A 20,275-nucleotide genomic window follows, 5' to 3' on the forward strand; every position below is an offset into this window, starting at 1 on the left:
TAGAATTGGCGTCAGGTCTTAATGGGTTAAAAATGACTGAACTTACAGTACATGAGCAATAGTAATCTGGACTGACGTAAAGGAGACGATGCTGAAGGAGAACGGAAGAGCTCTAATGTGGCTGACAGAGGGTGGATCAACAAGGTCTAATATAGAACTGCTGGGGTATTTTTGAACCCTTTCCAAGGTGACAATAACACCCCACTAGACATTAATATGCTCATCACAACTCTATAGTCGTTTTCACTACGCTGCACCAAGCCCCAACACAGTGGTGGAAAGTAATTTAGTACATTTACTCAAGTACGGTACTGTAATTAAGTACCATTTCGAGGTTGTTGTTTTTTTTACTTTACTTGAGTATAAATATGTTGATACTTATTACTACTATTACTTGGACTCTGCTCATCTCATTGTACTTTTAACTCCACTACATTTATTTGGCAGTTTTAGTTACTAGTTACTTAGAGCATTTCTATTTGTAGTTGTATTAATACAAAATACGCATTAACTGATATATTATGATGGGTTAAGCTACAATATTTACCACTTAAACCCTATACTTAGTTGACCAGAGTCCCCCAAGGGCCCTATTTTGCGTGTCTTAACTCATTCACTGCCAAGGTCCAAACGCTCTTTTTCCCCCCTCTTCGCCAAATGCAACGTGATGTTTTTTGAGCTTTTAGATCTGCTATTTATAGGGAATTAGCCATTCTGCATGAGTAGCCTACTTTTATATTTGGTACTGCAAATACAATATATGTTAATGTACAGTACGTACGTTTGTACTGTTACTCCAGTAACATTTTGAATTCTGGACTGTTCCTTGTTACAGTGTATTTCTACATTGTGGTATTGCTAACATTGGAGTTCTTCTTCCACCCCCTGACCAAACACGCTAGACTTGTACTCGAAAATCGGAACGTCCCTGATGCTCCAGAATTCTCTATTTGAACTCACACAGAAAACAAAAGACTAAACTTTTTGGAACTCAAAACGATGCAGACCCTAGATCTAAAATTAGTCATTGAGAAATCCAACATGACCCCTAACCCAAGCCTGTCAGTGCACGGTCTATCAGTTGCCAATTGAGATGTTTTTTACTGTAGGTTTTCTTCATACAATGTCACCACTAATTGCTTTTTATAAGTTCAGTGAGCCCACTAACTTACAGTGGCAGCGGTCGTCTATCGGTTCTCTTTGTTTCACCTAATTCAGTCGGATGGACAGATGCTGGATTCTGTTGGACCACAAAGGAAAGCACGTTGCAAAAGACCTCCAACGTTGAATTATCATAGAGATCGGGGCCGCGGCGTGTCAGTGGCCCTGTGATGTCTCGGCGCAAGAATAACACAGGCTGCAGACTTATAATTTACACGCAGGCAGCAGCATGCTTTCTCTTTTTTGTAATTAACTTTTGACTTGTGAACTTTTGATACCGATGGCTCGTTCTCTTTGTTTAAAAGCACTTTGGTTTGGCCCTCACCCTCATTACGCTCACACGAGGAATTCGGTTGACTCTTATGAGCGCCCCCAGCCTGTTGTCAGAGTCATTTTAGATCCGTAAACTCCTCGGAGGACCGTGTCTCCAGTGGTCCAACACCGTGTCTCATGGCTGCATTACAGAATGTTGATTTGAACCATTCAGATGTAGAGTTATTATCAGCCACTCTGCTGTTGCTTTGTGCAATGTCTCTTGGCCTGGTTTCATGCAGCACTTCACCTCTCGCAGCAGACTGGTGAGAGCCAGAAGACTTGTGTGCACAACAACAGAGTGAAAGCACATCGTTGCATAAGATTGCGTTATAAAAGTGTTCTATCATGATATAATTGAGCAGCGGTTCTCAAACATTTTCCTATCGAGGACCCCCAAATGTATTTGGCCACGGGGGCATCTGAAAAGATTTTGTGGCAGGAGCCCCCATAATAGAAGATTTGCGTTGTTAAAATGTTTTCTAAATTTTTCAAACATTTTCAAGAGTTTTCAAAGTTTAAAATAGGATTAAAGTGGTTCAACTTAAACGTTTTGATGCTATATTAACTCATTTAATTGGGGACCCCCTGGAACCCCCTCAAGGACCCATGGGGGTCCCCAGAACCCACTTTGTAATAGAGGCAACGCTTGCTCTAGCAGCTTTTGAACTTACTGAATGATTACGGATGAATGAAACCAAAACATACCACAGACATACAGACGTACAGTAATACAGCCCTTGAGTGAGGAGGCTAATGTATACAATAAAGATAGGTTTGATATTGACCACTGCAAACAGAACCTCACAGAGCCAAAGACAGTCACATAATGTTTTCATTTATATCCCATAGAACAGAAATAAATGCAGTCGGCGGGGTTTTCTGTCAGCATGTGTATACAGCAATGGCAGGTTCATGGCCCATGCAGGCAGACACTGCTAGGTAATGATGGGCCTCCTGGCAATATAGCATTATCACTACAACCCCATTTTATTCAACGTAATGGGTCCCCACCAGTGGTTCCCCACCTTTTCTGGATCAGGGCCCACTTGAAAAACTCGAAAGCATTCGCGGCCCACCTACTGTACATGACCACTTAAAGGGATACTTCACTTTCACATAAAATAAACATTTAAAAAATATATTAAAAATAAATGAAAAAAGTAATGGAAAAATCACGGCCCCCTCACGCATTAGAGTGTCCTACTAATGTGTGAGGGGGCCTTTATTTTGCCATAACTTCTTTAATTTTTTTTAAATATTTATTTTTAATGTTTATTTTATGTGAAAGTGAAGTATCCCTTTAACACGGCAGCCATTCGGCTGCCGTGTTAAGTGGTCAAGTGGTTAAAGAAAGAATTATGACATTTATTTTACATATTTTTTATCACCAATACAATGTTAGTGTTTTGCCAGTTATTTGGGGGCCGCTGAAGCATAATCCCTGCCACCCCTTATTAAACAGTATCTCTGAATGGCCTTCTCCAAAAATCCACATTGTCCACATTCTGGATTTCCAGACTTCTTTCCTGGAGTTTCTTTTTTTCCCCATTCTTTTTTTCAAACTCCTCGAATTTATGTTCGAGTTCCACATAATTGTAGCATATTAACTGTGTTTTATGATGTGATGTAGTAGTCGTAATATACAACAATTTGATGTCTTTTTAAAAATGAGTCAGTGTCCATACTGATTTATCAAAGATCTCTCTCCCTCTCTCCACACCCACCCCCCTCCCCCAATCTCACAATGTCCTTTTTTTATATAACATCTATATAGACACTATAGCACTGTACATCAAACAAACGGACACCTAAAAGCCTTGCCTCAACCAAGGGTGCAGTTGCACAAAGATCAAAGTCCAAAAAGTCTTGACGTTTGAAAAGAAAGAAAAAGAATTGGAAAAAAGTTGTGGTCTCAGACATTTATATTAAAGCAGCACACCGTAAGTGAACTGGGACCCTTTTTTTCTTTTCCAGTTTCGGCGTCATCATCATCCAATTAAAATCTAACATGTTTCTGCTTCAGGAAGTGTTCTATGATTAGAAGTCAAATCAGATCAGAGGTAATGAAGGTAAGAAAAGAAACAGGGTCAGCGTCCCATTAATGTGTGCAGTGCAGTGCAGTCGTTCACCCATAGGTCAATAGGTCAGCTGGAGGGGACGATTATGTGAGTGGTTCTCGAACTCTTTTTAAATTCCACGGACCCCCATAACTCTGAGAGTGCACAAATGGAACCAAATGGACCCGCAAGGGTCCATTTGGTTCCATTTGTACACTCTCGGAGTTATAGACAGGTAAGGGTCCATTTTGGTTCCTAACTATCAATCATTTAGCTGGGGACCCCTCTGGAACCGCCTCAAAGACCCCTGGTCCTGGACCGCACTTTGAGAACCACTAGATTAGGGGGACAACGCCTTCCGTTTTTTCCCCCCCTCAGGTTAGGTCCAGCCAGTCGGGTCGCTTGTGAGGCTTGCACGTGTGAACGTCCACCGTGTTCTCGCAGTCGCTGCACTCCACGGCGCAGCACCAGCGGAACTTGCACTCGCACTTGGTGACGCGCTTGACGCGCATGGTGTCGTAGCCCCGCCCACAGCACATGACCTCGCAGCCGTCCGTGCCCCTGGAGGACTTGTTGCACACTCTGCCCGACGTGCCCAAGGAGCCTGCATGGCCAGGAAGAAATAGAGGGTGAGAGGGAGATATCAGTGCCTCAGCGGCCAAGTGGTCAAAAACAGTAAGCGAGGGAAAATTGACGGGTAGCCGGTCATTATTGATAAATAAATCCCGACAGGGTGATTAGGCACCGGCGCGAAGCGGATTACACGGCTACTTAATAAATGAATTAATAATTTGACCCAAAAGTAACAACAAAACGAAGTATTTCCTTGCTTACGTCAATGAAAGTATTCCATAAGTGTTGCGCTGGGCGGACACGGTTTCCTCGTAAAACAAGGAAGTGTTTTTGGTTACATTGTCTATTTCTCGCTTCAAAAAATGTTTTCAAAAACATTCTTGAGAGCAATGTTTAGTTGTAAATGACACTGTGTGTTTGTTTACATGGCTGTCATGTTGGATACAGCATAACATCAAGCAGCACAGGTTGATACAGTATATGAGCAGGTGCTCTGAGTCTTTGATTAGACAGCGGTCTGTTATAGAGCTCATCGGCCATTATCCAGAAATAACACTCCGCTCAATTCAGCGATTGACCAATCAGAATCAAGCATTCAACCAAGCCGTGTAATAACATAGATTAAAGTTGACCAGCTCAGTGGCCTTGTGGTGAGAGTGGGATTGGGAGGTCGGGGTTCAATCCCTGACCGAGTCATACCAAAGACTATACAAAATGGGACCCAATGCCTCCCTGCTTGGCACTCAGAATCAAGGGTTGGATTTTGGGGTAAGTCCCTGCCACATACGGTACTAGCGTCATGTCCAGGGGGTGTACTTGTACATAAAGCTACCTCACGCTACAGAAACAGGAGATAGGCTCCTGACCTATTGGCCACATGGCTTGGCAAAGGCTGCTTACTTAAGGATTAAAGTTCTCCGTATTTTTATACAATTATTAGAATTCCCTGTTTGATTATTAGATTATTAGAATTGTATGGGAGTAGAATGGGTCAAATTAACGATAGAATACAATGTTCAGAAGCATCTTGTCTCAATCTGCAATTTCTTCAACTGGTTGGCTGTATGCAGAACAGCAGTTTAGAAACATAATAAATCTACATACTGTGTTGTTTAGGAAAACAGTTGTTTAGGAAACACTACACTAGTGTGGGGGAGTCCTTTCATGCTGTTTCATAAATCCCAGATTGGGACAGACTGGAAACAAATATTTCCAGTCGTGAGATTTGTTTTTTTTCTTTAATCCCTGCAGTAAATATTTTGCAACTTTCTAGCCTGCAAGTTTGATTCATTCATTCACTAACTCTTGTGGCAAAGGCTAGTGTTTCAGGGGAAAGGATGTCAGATCCAAACAGAGTAGCGCATGGTAACACTCAGATGACCTAAAGCAGTGGCTCTCAAAGTGTCGTCCGGGGACCCCCAGGGGTCCTTGAGGTGGTTCCAGGGGGTCTGCACTGCAGCAAAATGTGTTAATATTGTATCAGTTTAATATAAAATCAGTTTAACCAATTTAACCCAAATTTATATCTCGGCTATTCAGAAATATCAGATCTAAAAGCTTGTAGATCAGCTATTTTCAAAGTATTTTGAAGACAAGAAAAATGTGGAATACATTTCAGATGGGAGTATACATACAATTTGGGATTCCTCGACATGAAAACATTTGAGAACCATTGAGCTTAAGCCTAAGATCAGAGGCCAGGTCAGTGAAGAAGCTGAGATGAACTATACTCCCCTTCAGGTTTTAGGGTGTGGAGCTTAAACCAATGGAGGGATTTGAGAAATAAGCCTGCGTGTATCCTTAGGGTGTGAATTCCTGCAATGAAGATTGGCAGCAAGGAAGGCCATAAGCTCTTTTTAAGATCACACCTCCGCACCTTGAAAATGGGTAGAAGCAGCCTCCTGCGCTAGAGAACACACCTTCATAGAGCGGTCCTGGGAGGCATGATGTATTTTTTTGTAGATGGAAGAAGGAAGCATCTTCCTGGTTCTTTTGATAAAAAGCCTATGGGATTTTTGCATTGGATTTTTGATTATTGCTGAAAAATAATATTTACACGTTTTCTTCAGCAAGGTTTTCACAAATCAACACCACTTTGCACAAGTGCAATCGCCATAAGTGAAAAGCAAACAGTCCTGTCAAATTCAATCAACCGTCATTTTGTCAACAGTTTTCTGAAAAAAATATTGTTCAGTGGTTCTCAAACTTTTTCATCCTTTTTCTTTTTCTCACCCCCAAAATGATATGTATTTGGCCACCGACCCCCATCTCAAAATATGTTGTTCCAGTAAGCCCCAGAAACAAAGATTTGAGTTAAAGATGTTTGCTTGAACTCAAACCCTTGCTTCTGGAGGTCCTTGGAACAAAATAGTTTACAAATGTTTGCTTTAAAAAATATATATTCAAAGATTTGCACACATTTTCACGATTTTTCAAACATAGCAGATCTACAAGCTTGTATCGCGGCACTCGGTGCCGTGCTATGAGCTTGTATATCTGCTGTTTTTGAATAGCCAAAGAATTCTTAATGGGCTGATGGAGAGGAGGTACTGAAGATGATAACATGCATCACAACACATCTCCTACACCGACACAGTGAACTCCCTTAGTGTTAAGTGTACAGATGGACCTGTAAATTAACGCTGGGATTTTTACTGTCTACTGTCTAGGCTATCATAACCATCCCCAGTAATAGTGATTTACTGAGATTTCACGCTCTATAGAAGGCATCGCATGGGCCGGGATGGGAGAGACAGAGCCTCACAAGGCAAAGCAAACACTGTGGGAATTAAGGGAGATGTTAAAAGGTCAAATAATTGAACTTTAAGCTGTGAAGGAATGCAAGCCCTCAGCGGATGAGTCTGATTCTATCAGGTTTGGTGAAGCCGACAGGACTGTGGCGATACGTATCTCTCTTTGTCTCCTTATTGTTTCTTCATGCTTGTGCGGTAAGGTCATTCTCTAGTGTGGAAGTCAGTGTAATAACTCAGTGGTTCTCAAACATTTTTATGTCGCTAAATTGAAAAGTACTTGGCCGCAGACCCCCATTTGAAGATATTTTGTGCCAGGGACCCCACAAGATAACATATTATTATTATTCCATATTTCTCAAAAAAGATCTAGATTTGTCAAAACTTTCTGAAAATGTTTTCGAGTAGCCAAAATATATAATAGGGTTAAAGTGGTTAAGTGTTTTTTTTATGCAATGCTAACTTATTCTGAATAAGAGTTACATTAACCACTTGAACCCCCCTATTACATTAATCACTTCAACCTTGTTGTTCTGGGGCCAACATTCAGTAGCAGATCTACAAGCTGACAATGTGTCGCAATAATAGCGCAATACTAGCGGACCCAGTGTAGAGCTCTGGGGGACCCTGGTCAACTAATAAGTAGCCTTTATAGGGTTTAAATGGTTATGGAGAATATTTAAATAATCAGTCAGTTTGATAACCATAAAGCAAAAAAAATCTAGTATTCTTGCAAAGGGGAAACATGGTGTAGCTTATTTTTATTTTTTTTACCCTTAACTGCCAGAGTATATATGTTACAGTATGATTGGAGAACCAGTACGATTGAAGAAAGCGCGCTCGTTTTTACCACCCACCCAGCACTAGAGGGAGCCACAAGCCAGGCTTGTGCACAAACATATATGGCCACACACACACACACACACACACACACAGTCACACACACAGTCACACACACACACACACACACACACACACACACACACACACACACACACACACACGCGCACACACACACGCGCACGCGCTCATGCTTTTTTTGGTTTATTGAAAGCAGGACTGTTTAGATACTTTTATTGTGTTCTGGCTTTTGTTTTACTTTCTCCCTGACACACACACACACACACACACACACACACACACACACACACACACACACACACACACAGTGATCCATGAAAAGAACTATTCTTTCCCTATCGGTTTACAACTCAAACGGCGCTGAGTCGACTAGTGGAGCATCGGCCGGTCAGCGCGGGCACTCGCGCCTGGAGGCGCGAGGGCGCGCTTCCTCGGCCTCAAGCTCCACTAAGTCGGCGCGCCGTGCGTGTGAACGCGTGTTCAGCGTTCCCCTCATAGATATTATGGTTCCCCTAGCGTAGCTTCCTGGTTGCTATGTGGGGGGGAACAACAAAAGACAGGTCTCCGTCGGCGCATCAAAGCCCCGCCTCTCCGCGCTCTCCTTCTCCTCCTCGGAGGAGGAGGAGAAGGAGAGAAGGAGAGGACGGGACGGTTTATTACGCGAGGAGGAGGAGGAGGAGGAGGCTCCTCTTCCTCGCGAGCCTCGCGTAATAAACCCGCGCCTCGCAGCGCCGCGTCCTCCTTCTCCTCCTCGCGAGCCTCGCTAATAAACCCTGTCTCGAAAAGCCCCGCCTCGCCCCGAAGGAGCCCCGTGCCTAAAAACGAGTGCTCTGTCTTCAATCGTACTGGTTCTCCAAACGTACTGTGACATATACATTAATAAACTCACCCATGCCAGAGAATTTCGTGCTTTATAACCTTTTCAAGTGGTCACAGAAGATGTAGATCCATAATGATCGATTGATTCATCCGGAATTTCACCGGTGAGGTAAAATGTTTTGCCACAGGCACGCTGGAAATACCATGTTTTGTAAAAAAATATGTGTCTTTCCCACCTCCCCAACTGGCCACAGAACATTTATATACATTATGATCGCTTGTAAGACGGTTGGTAAACACAAAGGGGATCACTGTTCGTCACCCAGAGAAAAAATAATTAAACCGGAACTATCGCTCCCTTAGCCAGAGGCCATTGAAAACACTGTGCCTCGTCGAAACGAGGGCAAAACAAATTAACTCGAGTTACAGGCATCTGCAGGGAACAAATAGACAGAGAGTGGATGGAGGCGGAAATTACGTTATTTCCGTTATTTCCGTATCCGTGTGAGTTACAGTTTAAGTGGTTAATGATCAGAGCGCGATCTTATATAAAACAATTAAAAAGCTATTGCCAGCTATTGGCAATTAAAAAGCTATTGACTCTTTTACTGCCATGGCAGTAAAAGAGTTAACAATAAATCGAATTAATAATGGATAGTTGCAGCCCCTACACCCTTAACCCACCTACTGCACGGTCCATGAGACAGTAGTCCGGAGAGTTCTCCACGTACACCAGCTCGTTCTTGGTGCTCCCCTTGAAGTCCCTGTCGGCCACCATGAAGCCCGTGCCGTCCTGGTTCATGGTCACCTCGATGGCCGTGTTGTACTTCTTGCGCAGGTAGTCTCCCGAGCGCCTGAAGTCGGCCATGGCCAGCCAGCAGGTCCTCAGGGAGCAGGAGCCGCTCACCCCGTGACACTTGCACTCCAGCTTCATGAAGCGTTTCACCGACTGGAGGAGGAGAACACAGGGGTCAAAGGTGACCATGCGGTGTTAAGTTCAGTGGTGGAAAAAGTACCCCAATGTTTTACTTAAGTAAAAGTATCAATACTGCAAAGTAGAAGTGCTCTGTTACAAGTAAAAGTCAGGAATGCAAAATGTACTTGAGTAAAAGTGCAAAAGTATTGGTATCAAAATGTACTCAAAGTACCAAAAGTAAAAGTACTAAAATGTTTGAAAATAGCAGATCTACAAGCTCACAACATGTCGCGATGCGACACGTTGTGAGCTTGTAGATCGGCTATTTTCAAATAGCCTAGACATAAAAATAGGGCTAAAGTGGTTAATGTATGTTTTATAATATCATAATTTATATCTGAAAAGTAACTAGTTACTAAAGTTTTCAAATAATTGTAGTGGAGTAAAAGTACAATATTTGCCTCTGAGATGTAGTGGAGTAGAAGTAAAAGTATTGGAAATTGGAAATACTCAAGTAAAGTACAAATACCTCAAAATTGTACTTAAGTACATGTACTTAGTTACTTTCCACCACTGAGGAGGAGCACGGGTCAAAGGTGACCATTCAGTGTTAAGTTCATGACGATGCGCCCGTGCTGTGATGCCCGCGTAATCACATGCTAACGAGTTGCAATTGCGTTTGAGTAGAGGTTAGGTAATATTAAGCTTAAAAGGATGCCTGGCTAATAAGCCAAATACTGGCTAATAAGCTAAATACATTATAAATGTCCTCTATAACTAAAATGTAAAATTAAAAACAGTAAATATTGTATTCATTTTAGAATCATCTTTCACTCAATAGGGGCAATGACCTTAGCAAGTTGATGATGTCATTTGTCCATGTGTGATCCAGCCCTATGGAATTTATGGAATGCATGTGCAAAAAAAAACATTTAAAATATTTATTTGATGCTCATATTAACCTTAGGAAGTATGAAGTTGGTTTTTATTTTCACATGCATTCCATAAATTCCGTCGGGCTAGACCACACATGGACAAATGACATCATCAACTTGCGACAGGCATTGCCCCTATTGAGAGAAAGATTAACTATTTCTAAAATAAATACAATATTTAAGGTGTTTTGGATTTTATATTTTAATTATAGAGGGCAATTATAATGCATTAAAGGGATAGTTCACCCTCAAAATGACTTTTTTTCTATCGATTAGTCACCCAATGGAGACTTGAATTCATGGATGTTTTTGGGGTTTTCCGGTAGGTTCCGGTAAGAGTTTCCTTTGTGTCTCCTACCGGAACCACTGCCGGTCATCAAATATACAGTACTATATTTAAATATAATTCCTAAATCACACTGGAACCTTTTCTAGTAACCATTATTCAAAAGTGAAGCTGTTGCTCACCATCCTCCCACAGCGGTTGTTATGGAGGTTCATCAGCGCCCGGGCATCCTTCACCATCCTCTCCCTGGCGTCCACGAAGGCCTTGGCGAACTTGATGCCGTAGTGGATGTCGTCGCTGCAGCCTCCCCAGTCAAAGTCGCCCCTCTCGTCGCTCGCTCGCCCGCGCTTCAGGCCGTCACAGCTGCAGCTCTTCAGCTCCCCCTGGCTGCAGGCCCTGGTGATGGCGTAGACCACTCCGGCCGAGGAGATGGCGTACACGAACGCTGCCTCTCTGCTGCCTGGGTGGACAGAGCAAAGAGACAGGTTGTTAACCACTTAGACCAGTGGTTTTCCACCCTTGTCATATCAAGGTCCATTATTTATTCGGGCATTTGAGTCACAGAACCACCATTTGAGATTTAGACTCTCAGACCCAATACTTAGAATATTTTGTTATCGTTGGATATGATTTTGTCCACAATTCCATGCTGTATTGATGTTGGTACCATGGGAGAGATAACAGGCAAACGTTGATCAAAATAACAATTCTTTAATGAAGTAATGCAGATGTTTAACAATAATTTAACTCTTGAGAGCGTAAAATGAAACCAAATGGACCCGTTTCATTTTACGCTCTCAAGAGTTAAAGATCTATAAGGGTCCATTTGGTTAACAACTCTCCATCATTTAGCTGGGGACCACCTGGAACCCCCTCAAGGGCGACCGGTGGTCACCGGACCACTGGTTGAGAACCACTGACTTAGACCCTCTATACTTAGTCAAACGGACCTGAGCTGTACTTGGTGCTCTTTTTTTTTTTATCTACACACCAACACACCAAATCTCTTTGCCGAAAATAGCCGTCAATCTACAAGCTCTCTATAAGATCTACAAGCTCACTGTAACAGGCTCACTACAAGCTTGCGACACGTCACGTTGAGACACGCGTTAACAACTTAAGCCCCATTTACTTAATTGTCGTACAACAGAATAGTGAAAATAGCTTGATAGCTTACATGCATCGCATGTATTTAAGTCAGTCTGACCAGAAACAGGGATAAAAACATATCCTCGCCGGGGTTCAAACTGAATGACCAGAGGGGGATATCAAAAGCAGAGGCATCATCCTCCCGCCAAATCAAACCCTAGATGGCCTAAGCTACAGTATAACATCCCAGTATAAAGCAGACTCTCCTTTCACCTTTGAATTTGCACAGATGGCAGCTTTCTCAGTCGCCGGCCTGTGTTTTCATTTCAGAGAGAGAGAGAGAGAGGAGATTTTTCGGGGGGGTTATTTGGTCTGGCTTTCCAACCCACCTCCCATTCTCATTCCTGCTCACGCAATGAAGCAGAACACAGGCGATATGTCAGGGAGTGAGGCTTTGTCTGGCTGCCAGAAACATCTACCCAAATATTTACATCTCCTATTACTGTTTATACATCACCCATGTGGATCTCTCGATCTGCTACTTGTTTTCGGAGAACATCCACTTTCACAATCTTTCCTCATTCCCGAGAAGGTGAAACCACAATACTTTCTCCGATGCTTTCCTCCCCCCCCTTATCTGTCTCTCTGGGGGAAAGTTCACACGAACAGGAGGCCAGAGTTGAATCAATAATAAAATTAAATGTATGTTTATTAGCTAACAAGCACGAACATGCAGACAGACACAGGCACACGCGCACGCACGCACGCACACACACACGCACACACACACACACACACACACACACACACACACACACACACACACACACACACACACACACACACACACACACACACACACACACACACACACACACACACTTAACACTGTATAAGGTTTTTGTGTCTTAATCCCATAAGGGATGAGTCTTAAGACCAGAGTGGTGTTTTGGTCGCCACACTTCACTTTCGGGCCGGGGACACATTTAAAAGAAATATTAAAAATAAATGAAAAAAGTTATGGAAAATTCATGGCCCCCTCACGACACGCAGTGTCCTACTAATGTGTGAGGGGGCCATGAATTTTCCATAACTTTTTTCATTTATTTTTAATATTTTTTTTAAAGGTGTCCCCGGCCCGAAAGTGAAGTATCCCTTTAATCCCATAAGGGATGAGTCTTAAGACCAGAGTGGTGTTTTGGTCGCCACACGGGACACCACAGTGTTCCACTGGACATTTTTCGTGCGCACGTGCAAGGTACGGCAGGTGCGTGCGCGTGCATGTGACGTCATTTAAATACCGTTCACCTGAAAAAGATATCACCGTTACACCACTGCTCAAGACAAGACACGGAAATCATTCATTCACTCATGCATTCATTCATTAACACAGTATACATACATGTACAGACAGAGAACCCCCCCCCCCCCGCCTTCATTCACACATTGAAGCGTGAACTCACTTCTCAGCATGACCCTTCCAAACACCGTGTGGTCTCGCTCCAGCGTGCTGCAGTTCCAGCGATGGTGGCGGAACTGGTGCTGGCACTCTTTGATCCACTCCACGGCCCCCTCCCCGATGGACTGCATCAGCTCCGGGTGGCGCTGGCACAGCTGACGCTGCTTGTTCACCAGGCCAGGAATGTTGTCACAGATCACCCGCGCGCCCAGCGCTCCAATGTACCTGCAGGCGCAAAGAAATACAGGTGTGAGATCAGTAGAGTATCAAATGTTTCAGCATTGTATAGCGCTGATGTTTAAGGCCGCTGGGTAGGTGTTTCAGTCCTTGACCGGTGATGCTGATGTCATTATCATTTTACATCTCTTTTCTTCCACTTTCAACCTAGTGCTCAAAAGCTGCAAAAAAGCAATAGCACATCTACAGTACAGGTGCATAGCATAGATCAGAGGTTCTCAAACTTTTTCATGCAAGGACCCCCAACATTATGTATTTGGCCACGGACCCCCATCTCAAAATGTTTTGTTCCAGGGACCCCCCAGAAGCAAAGATTTAAGTTACAAATGTTTGCTTAAAAAAATATATTCAAAGATTTGCAAAAATGTTCACAGTTTTTCAAAATTAGCAGATCTACAAGCTCATAGCGTGGCACTCGGTGCCACGCTATGAGCTTGTAGATATCTGCCATATCTGCGTCATACTTTATTAACACATTTTGCTGGGGACCCCCTGGTACCCCCCCAAGGACCCCTGGAGGTCCCCAGACCCCACTTTGAGAACCAACAGCGTAGATCGGCTATTTTCGCTTTTCAGTATATAGGGCTTAAGTGGTTCAGACTTACAGGAATTTCAGCATGGGAGAGACATGACATCTGTTAAGTTGAATGAAAAGCATTTCACTCCCTGGTAGTTTGCTTCCTGTCCTATTCAGACATAATCCGTAACATTACAGAAACTCTAAAAAGGTGGATGTATTTATGACGCGGGGAGGCGGCTTTAGAGTCCTTATGAATCGGACAAGGGAGCAGTCAACTACAGCGGTGGTTCTCAACCTTTTCAGGCCGTGACCCCCCCAACACAATCATATTTGAACCGGGGACCCCCCACCCTGACAAGCACTTGGAATGTGGGAGTTGAGGCATTTCATTTAGTTTGACTTGGTTCCACAGATAAATATTGTGAATGTTAGCAGATCTAAAAGCTCATAACGCCTCGCAACACGTTGTGCGTTGTGAGCTTATTTTCCCAATGTTTGCCTCTTTCTTATATTATTTGACAATTTGGCCAATGTTTGACCAGTTTTACAGTATAGTTTGTTGATTACTTTTGATGCAGTAATGGTATTTTTCTTTTATTTCTTTCTTTATTTTAGGTAATAAAAAGGTAATAAAAATCCTTAAATTGTCACTTTACTGTCATCTGGGGACCCCCCCAAGATCATGTGGGGACCCCCCTGGGGGTCCTGACCCACAGGTTGAGAACCACTGAACTACAGTACAAGTGACCCCTGAAACCTGTTCTCTTTCCAACACCACAGTACACCCATACGATGGCCGTAGACGTAGACCCCCCCCCCCCTCTCTCTCTAAGCTTGCACGCTCCACTCTCCATCCGGATATCGTTATAGTCCCTAATCGCACACGCATTTGTGTCACCCCGGACCACAGAGACAGAAACAGACTTAGCGGGGAGTTTCCATTCCCGTTATGGCTGTCCCAGTCCCATTCTAACTACTGTCTGCCTGAGCAGGAAAGCAGTGCAGCGCTGCGACACCGGGGGTGTGTGTGTGTGTGTGTGTGTGTGTGTGTGTGTGTGTGTGTGTGTGTGTGTGTGTGTGTGTGTGTGTGTGTGTGTGTGTGTGTGTGTGTGTGTGTGTGTGTGTGTGTGTGTGTGTGTGTGTGTGTGTGTGTGTGTGTGTGTGTGTGTGTGTGTGTGTGTGTGTGTGTGTGTGTGTGTGTGTGTGTGTGTGTGTGCATGTGCATGTGTGTGCGTGCGTGTGTGTATTTATTGTGTGTTTTACATACCGCCAGTGACAGAAGACCCATGACTGTTTCTAGGAGGACACACATATAGTTGGTGAGATAAAGACAGAATTAGAGAGAGAGAGAGAGAGAGAGAGAGAGAGAGAGAGTGTGTGTGTGTGAGAGAGAGAGAGAGAGAGTGTGTGTGTGTGTGTGTGTGTGTGTGTGTGTGTGTGTGTGTGTGTGTGTGTGTGTGTGTGTGTGTGTGTGTGTGTGTGTGTGTGTGTGTGTGTGTGTGTGTGTGTGTGTGTGTGTGTGTGCGCGCGCGCTTGAGAGAGTCTTGTGCACCCATCACACATGTAAATGATCACTATGGCTTCCAAAACAAATCTGGATTAAATAAATATCATCTAGACAGAAAGCTTCCAAGTCTTTCTCAGTTAGTGCTGCTGATCTGTTTCTGATTCTCTGTTCCCCTGTTTTAATCAAAGTATTCATAATATTTTGAAGTTACGGAATACTAAATGCGATAAAATATGCTGTCAGCTCTGGATAGAAACTGCAATTTAATTGTTTTACTATGGATACTAATATCAATACTCTCACTTTTAGTCCATCTGTAAAACACAGGCTAATTGTTAGATATGCTCAAGGGACAATAAGTCAAACACCAAGACACAGGAACAAAATAATTTATGATCACATCCAGCTGATATAGCCTCAATTACATGGCCTGGTATTCATTTCTGGAAATGTCCCTAGAATGCGTGACAACAACTGTTTCAGTGCGTTTGTGTGTGTGTGTGCGTTTGTGTGCGTGCGTGCGTGCGTGCGTGCGTGCGTGCGTGCGTGCGTGCGTGCGTGCGTGCGTGTGTGTGTGTGCGTGTGTGTGTGTGTGTGTGTGTGTGTGTGTGTGTGTGCGGGTGTGTGCGGGTAGGTTGGTGTTAGTCTACCTGCTTTAAAGCCCAGCGCAAGCATTTCCCTCAGGGCGTCTTAAACCCTCCAGAGAAATCATCAAGGGGCACTTATTCATGCACCAGCGCCTGCACCTGCCACTTACTATGGGCAAGATGGATGGATAGGGGAGTCCCCACACACACACACACACACACACACATACCATTAATCTTCATAAAAACAACACATATGCACTGTGCCCATCACGTCACCTTGCACTGATGTTTGAGACGCACACACATAGCATGCAGAGTATTTCATATACTGTAGACTTAAACCTCATTTAGAGCTCATTGCATGACACTGAAAATAAGCCCTATATTCATTAGTCAGTGACCCTAATATTTCAGATTGTCTCCACTAATAACTCAATTCTTCTTACACTCTCTATGGCTAATGGTCAGGTGTGCCTCTGGGTTTTCAGGTGTGACAGCAAAGGAGAAGCTGATGAATTTGATGAAGCGAAAATATGATAACGCAGCATAAACAAAATAAATGAGGTCAGCTTGAAAGTAGCTTGTTATGATTTATAAATAATCCCCACTTTGTTGCCTAGTGCCAGCCCTTTTAGGGCGAGAACATTGTATGGAATGCAGGTAGCAGCATGTAGGCCAGATCAAGGCTTACATTTGTTTTTGATTATAGTGTCAATCATATAAATCTATATTTCTGTCATGATAAATAGGCTATACAACAATGCATGTAGCGTAAGCCTATACAGTAGCCCAGGGGTCTTCAACAGGGGGTCCTCAGAGTTACTGCAGGGGGTCCGTCCGCCAAATCTTTGTGTGATAGGGACCATTAGACGAAAATAGCAGATCTACAAGCTCACAACGCCTCGCACTGCGAGGCGTTGTGAGCTTGTAGATCGGCTATTTTGGGGCAGAGGGAAAAGAGCAGACCAAGTACAGAGCCAAAGGTCAAGTTGACTATGGTGTAAAAGGTTGACCATCTGAAAAAAAATACATTTGCGTGAATCCAGCTATCTATGAAAACTATGCAAAAGTTTAATCTGCAACACAGTTTTATACAATATGTAGTGGGGGTCCCTGCTTCATCTCTCTCTCAGCTAGGGGGTCCTTGGTCACGTTGGAAGACCCCCTGCAGTAGCCCTATCCACACAAATGTCACTGCATCCGACAGTTAATGTGATCAGCCCTATAAAGAACGTTAACTGACTGACAGGGTGTCAAAATCGGCAACTTGTTCACTGACCATAACTTAGGCCCTTGGTTCTCAAAGTGGGGTCCGGGGACCCCCAGGGGTCCTTGGGGGGGTTCCAGGGGGTCCCCAGCAAAATGTGTTGATATAGCATCACAATCATTTTAACCTTTTATAATATCTGCTATTCAAAAATAGCAGATATACAAGCTCATAGCGCGGCACCGAGTGCCGCGCTATGAGCTTGTAGATCTGCTATTTTTGAAAAATCGTGAAATTATGTGCACATTTTTTAATATATATATTATTATTTTTATGCGAACATTTTACACTCAAATCTTTGCTTCTGGGGGTCCCTGGAACAAAATATTTGAGATGGGGGTCCACGGCCAAATACATATCATTTTGGGGGTCCTTGGCATGGAAAAGGTTTGAGAACCACTGACTTAGGCTATTTACTCACCACCATGAGGACTCCACTCTTGGCGTGAACATCAGCAGGAGCAGAATGAAGGTGAAGTATATCCTGGAGGTATGTTTAGAGTGGTGTCCATGTCTGGCTGCACCTCTGATCCCCATATTAGTCCCAGTGATGGAAGGGAAGCTCCGAGATTTCATCGTGCAATACATGCTTTATTTTTATTTTTTATTATATATATTTTTTTTTTTAAACTTTTTTTAATTTTATTTCACGTATTGGCAAAAACGGTAGAATCTGGTATGAAAGTCCTTGACGACTGATGCCCACCGTCCATCATTGGAAAACAAAAAGGAGCAATTGATTGAAGTTGTAAAAATGCAGCCAAAACATTCCGATGGCATTATTGTTAAACTGGGAGACGCTTAACAATGCCATTGGCCATGTCGATTTTTCAATCAAATACGTCCATCATCATCTTCTTTGGCTTTACATCCCGAGATCAAAAGTTTATTATTTCATAGGAAAGTCCGACCCTCTATTAAAAATAGAACAAGTCCCTTGATCGTCTCAGATTCCTTAGATGTCCCAGATGTTCACTTGTATAGGACTGTCAATAAAACCTTTTTCTCCTCAGCTGTTGCGCGTTGAATTTCAGGTCATCCTGAAGCAGCCAATAAATAAGTTGCAATAATACACGCTGGACCATTCATTAAAAAGCAATCACTTGTTTCTTGATTTAAAAAAAAAAAAACATAAATCGCAATCACCTTTAAAAACATAAAAAGCAATAATTGTTTTGTTGATTGAAAAAAATATATATAAAACCATACAATGAACTAACAAGTGAAGTTAAACAGTCTAGATTCGCGAGATAATATCCAAAGATGAGGAGACAGACAGACAGACAGACAGACAGACAGACAGACAGACTGGTCGCACCTTTCTTTCCTCAACCGGGGAATGAATGAAGATGCGCCTGGACCATAGAGCAGTGTTGCCAGGTTTTGAGAGAGAAACAAGCAACCAGGTCCACCAGCCCAACCAGCCCAACCAGGTCCACCAGCCCAAAAGAAGCGAGCAATAGCCGATCTAGCTTGTAGATCTGCTATTCTCAAAAACATCTTGGAAGAATATATTTTTAAAAAAAAAGAATATTTCTGAAACATTTTAACAACACAAATCATGTATGGGGGTCCCTGGCATAAAATGTTTTCAGAAGGGGGTCCGCAGACAAATACATATTAATTTGTGGGTCCTTGACATGAAAATGTTTGAAAAACACTGGTTACAACATTAGGAAACAAGCCCAAATTAGCAACTAGGCCTACACTTTAGAAACCAGACCCCAAAAACCGCAACCTGCAATATTTAAAAGCAACTTTACAGAAAAACAAGCCCAAAGTTGCTTATAATAAGCGGACATGGCAACACTGTCATGAAGCGCTCCAATGCGTCAGCTGTCCTGTCCTCTTTCCCTTTATTAGCGCCGACTCATACTCCGAAAAACAGCAGATCTATAAGCTCACAAAGCATCGCATCTGCGACGCGTTGTGAGCTTATAGATCTGCTGTTTTGGCGCGCGACACCGTCGTTCGTACGGAGCATAAATGAGGCTTTTGTCAGAAAAGTATGCAGACTTGACTGGTGGTAGAAAAAGTACTGAAATGTTTTACTTAAGTAAAAGTATCAATACTGCAATGTAGAAATACTCTGTTACAAGTAAAAGTCCAGAATTTAAAATGTAGGCTACTTAAGTAAAAGTAAAAAAGTATTGGTATCAAAAGTACAAAAGTAGAAAGTACTCATTATGCAGAATGTCCCATTTCACAAGTTTTCAAATGTATAAAATATATAAAAAATCTTTTGAAAATAGCAGATCTACAAGCTCACAATGCGTGGCATCGTGACACATTGTGAGCTTGTAGAGCTAGAAGTAAGTAGAAGTAAAAGTATACTGAAAATTGGAAATATTTAAGTAAAAAAAGTCCTCAAAATTGTACTTATAAGTGCAGTACTTGAGTAAATGTACTTAGTTACTTTACACCTCTGGAGGCTTTTGTCAGACAAAGTATGCAGACCTATAGACGGTGGGGGACAGTGTGTGGTGGATGTATATTTAGAGCTGATGGAAAGTAGGGCCCAGTGATGTTATTATGAGGGCTACCAGCTATACCTATAAATCAGCGTGTCCAACTGTTCCACTTTGACCATCCATCACTGTCATCAGTTTAAAGAGCTTTATTTAGAAAGACCGAAATGATACTTTTTTTTCCTCCCCTCTCTCTCTTTTTCCATTTGTTCTCTTTGATAGATGATCCTGTAAGCATTTCTATAAAAAAACATAATAGTGTATAGCGGAGGGGTATAGGCAACCTTTGGCACGGGTGCCAACATTGGCACAGGGGAGTGTGATCACCGGCACCCTGGCATACGTGTGAGAGAGAGGATTTGTCTTTTAACCCAACCTTTTCATGTCAAGGACCCCCAAAATTATTATGTATTTGGCCGCGGACCCCCATCTCAAAATATGTTGTTCCAGGGACCCCCCGAGAAG

The 20,275-nt window shown here is 42.9% G+C and overlaps 1 protein-coding gene across 1 annotated transcript; it reads right to left on the reverse strand.

The window, feature by feature from the left end:
• Positions 1–3,816: 3,816 nt before the first annotated feature.
• On the reverse strand, positions 3,817–18,103 carry LOC308081244 (protein Wnt-2b-A-like). The gene is made up of 5 exons (XM_080423154.1): positions 17,764–18,103; positions 13,226–13,446; positions 10,856–11,133; positions 9,221–9,485; positions 3,817–4,137 (listed from the first exon to the last, which is right to left on the reverse strand). The coding sequence occupies exons 1-5, from the start codon at positions 17,928–17,930 to the stop codon at positions 3,908–3,910; spliced, it is 1,161 nt and encodes a 386-aa protein (XP_080279280.1). The 5' UTR covers positions 17,931–18,103; the 3' UTR covers positions 3,817–3,907.
• Between the last annotated feature and the right edge of the window lie 2,172 nt (positions 18,104–20,275).

This window comes from Gymnoscopelus braueri, assembly GCF_963280865.1.
Source record: "Gymnoscopelus braueri genome assembly, chromosome: 3".
Taxonomy (NCBI): Eukaryota; Metazoa; Chordata; class Actinopteri; order Myctophiformes; family Myctophidae; genus Gymnoscopelus; species Gymnoscopelus braueri.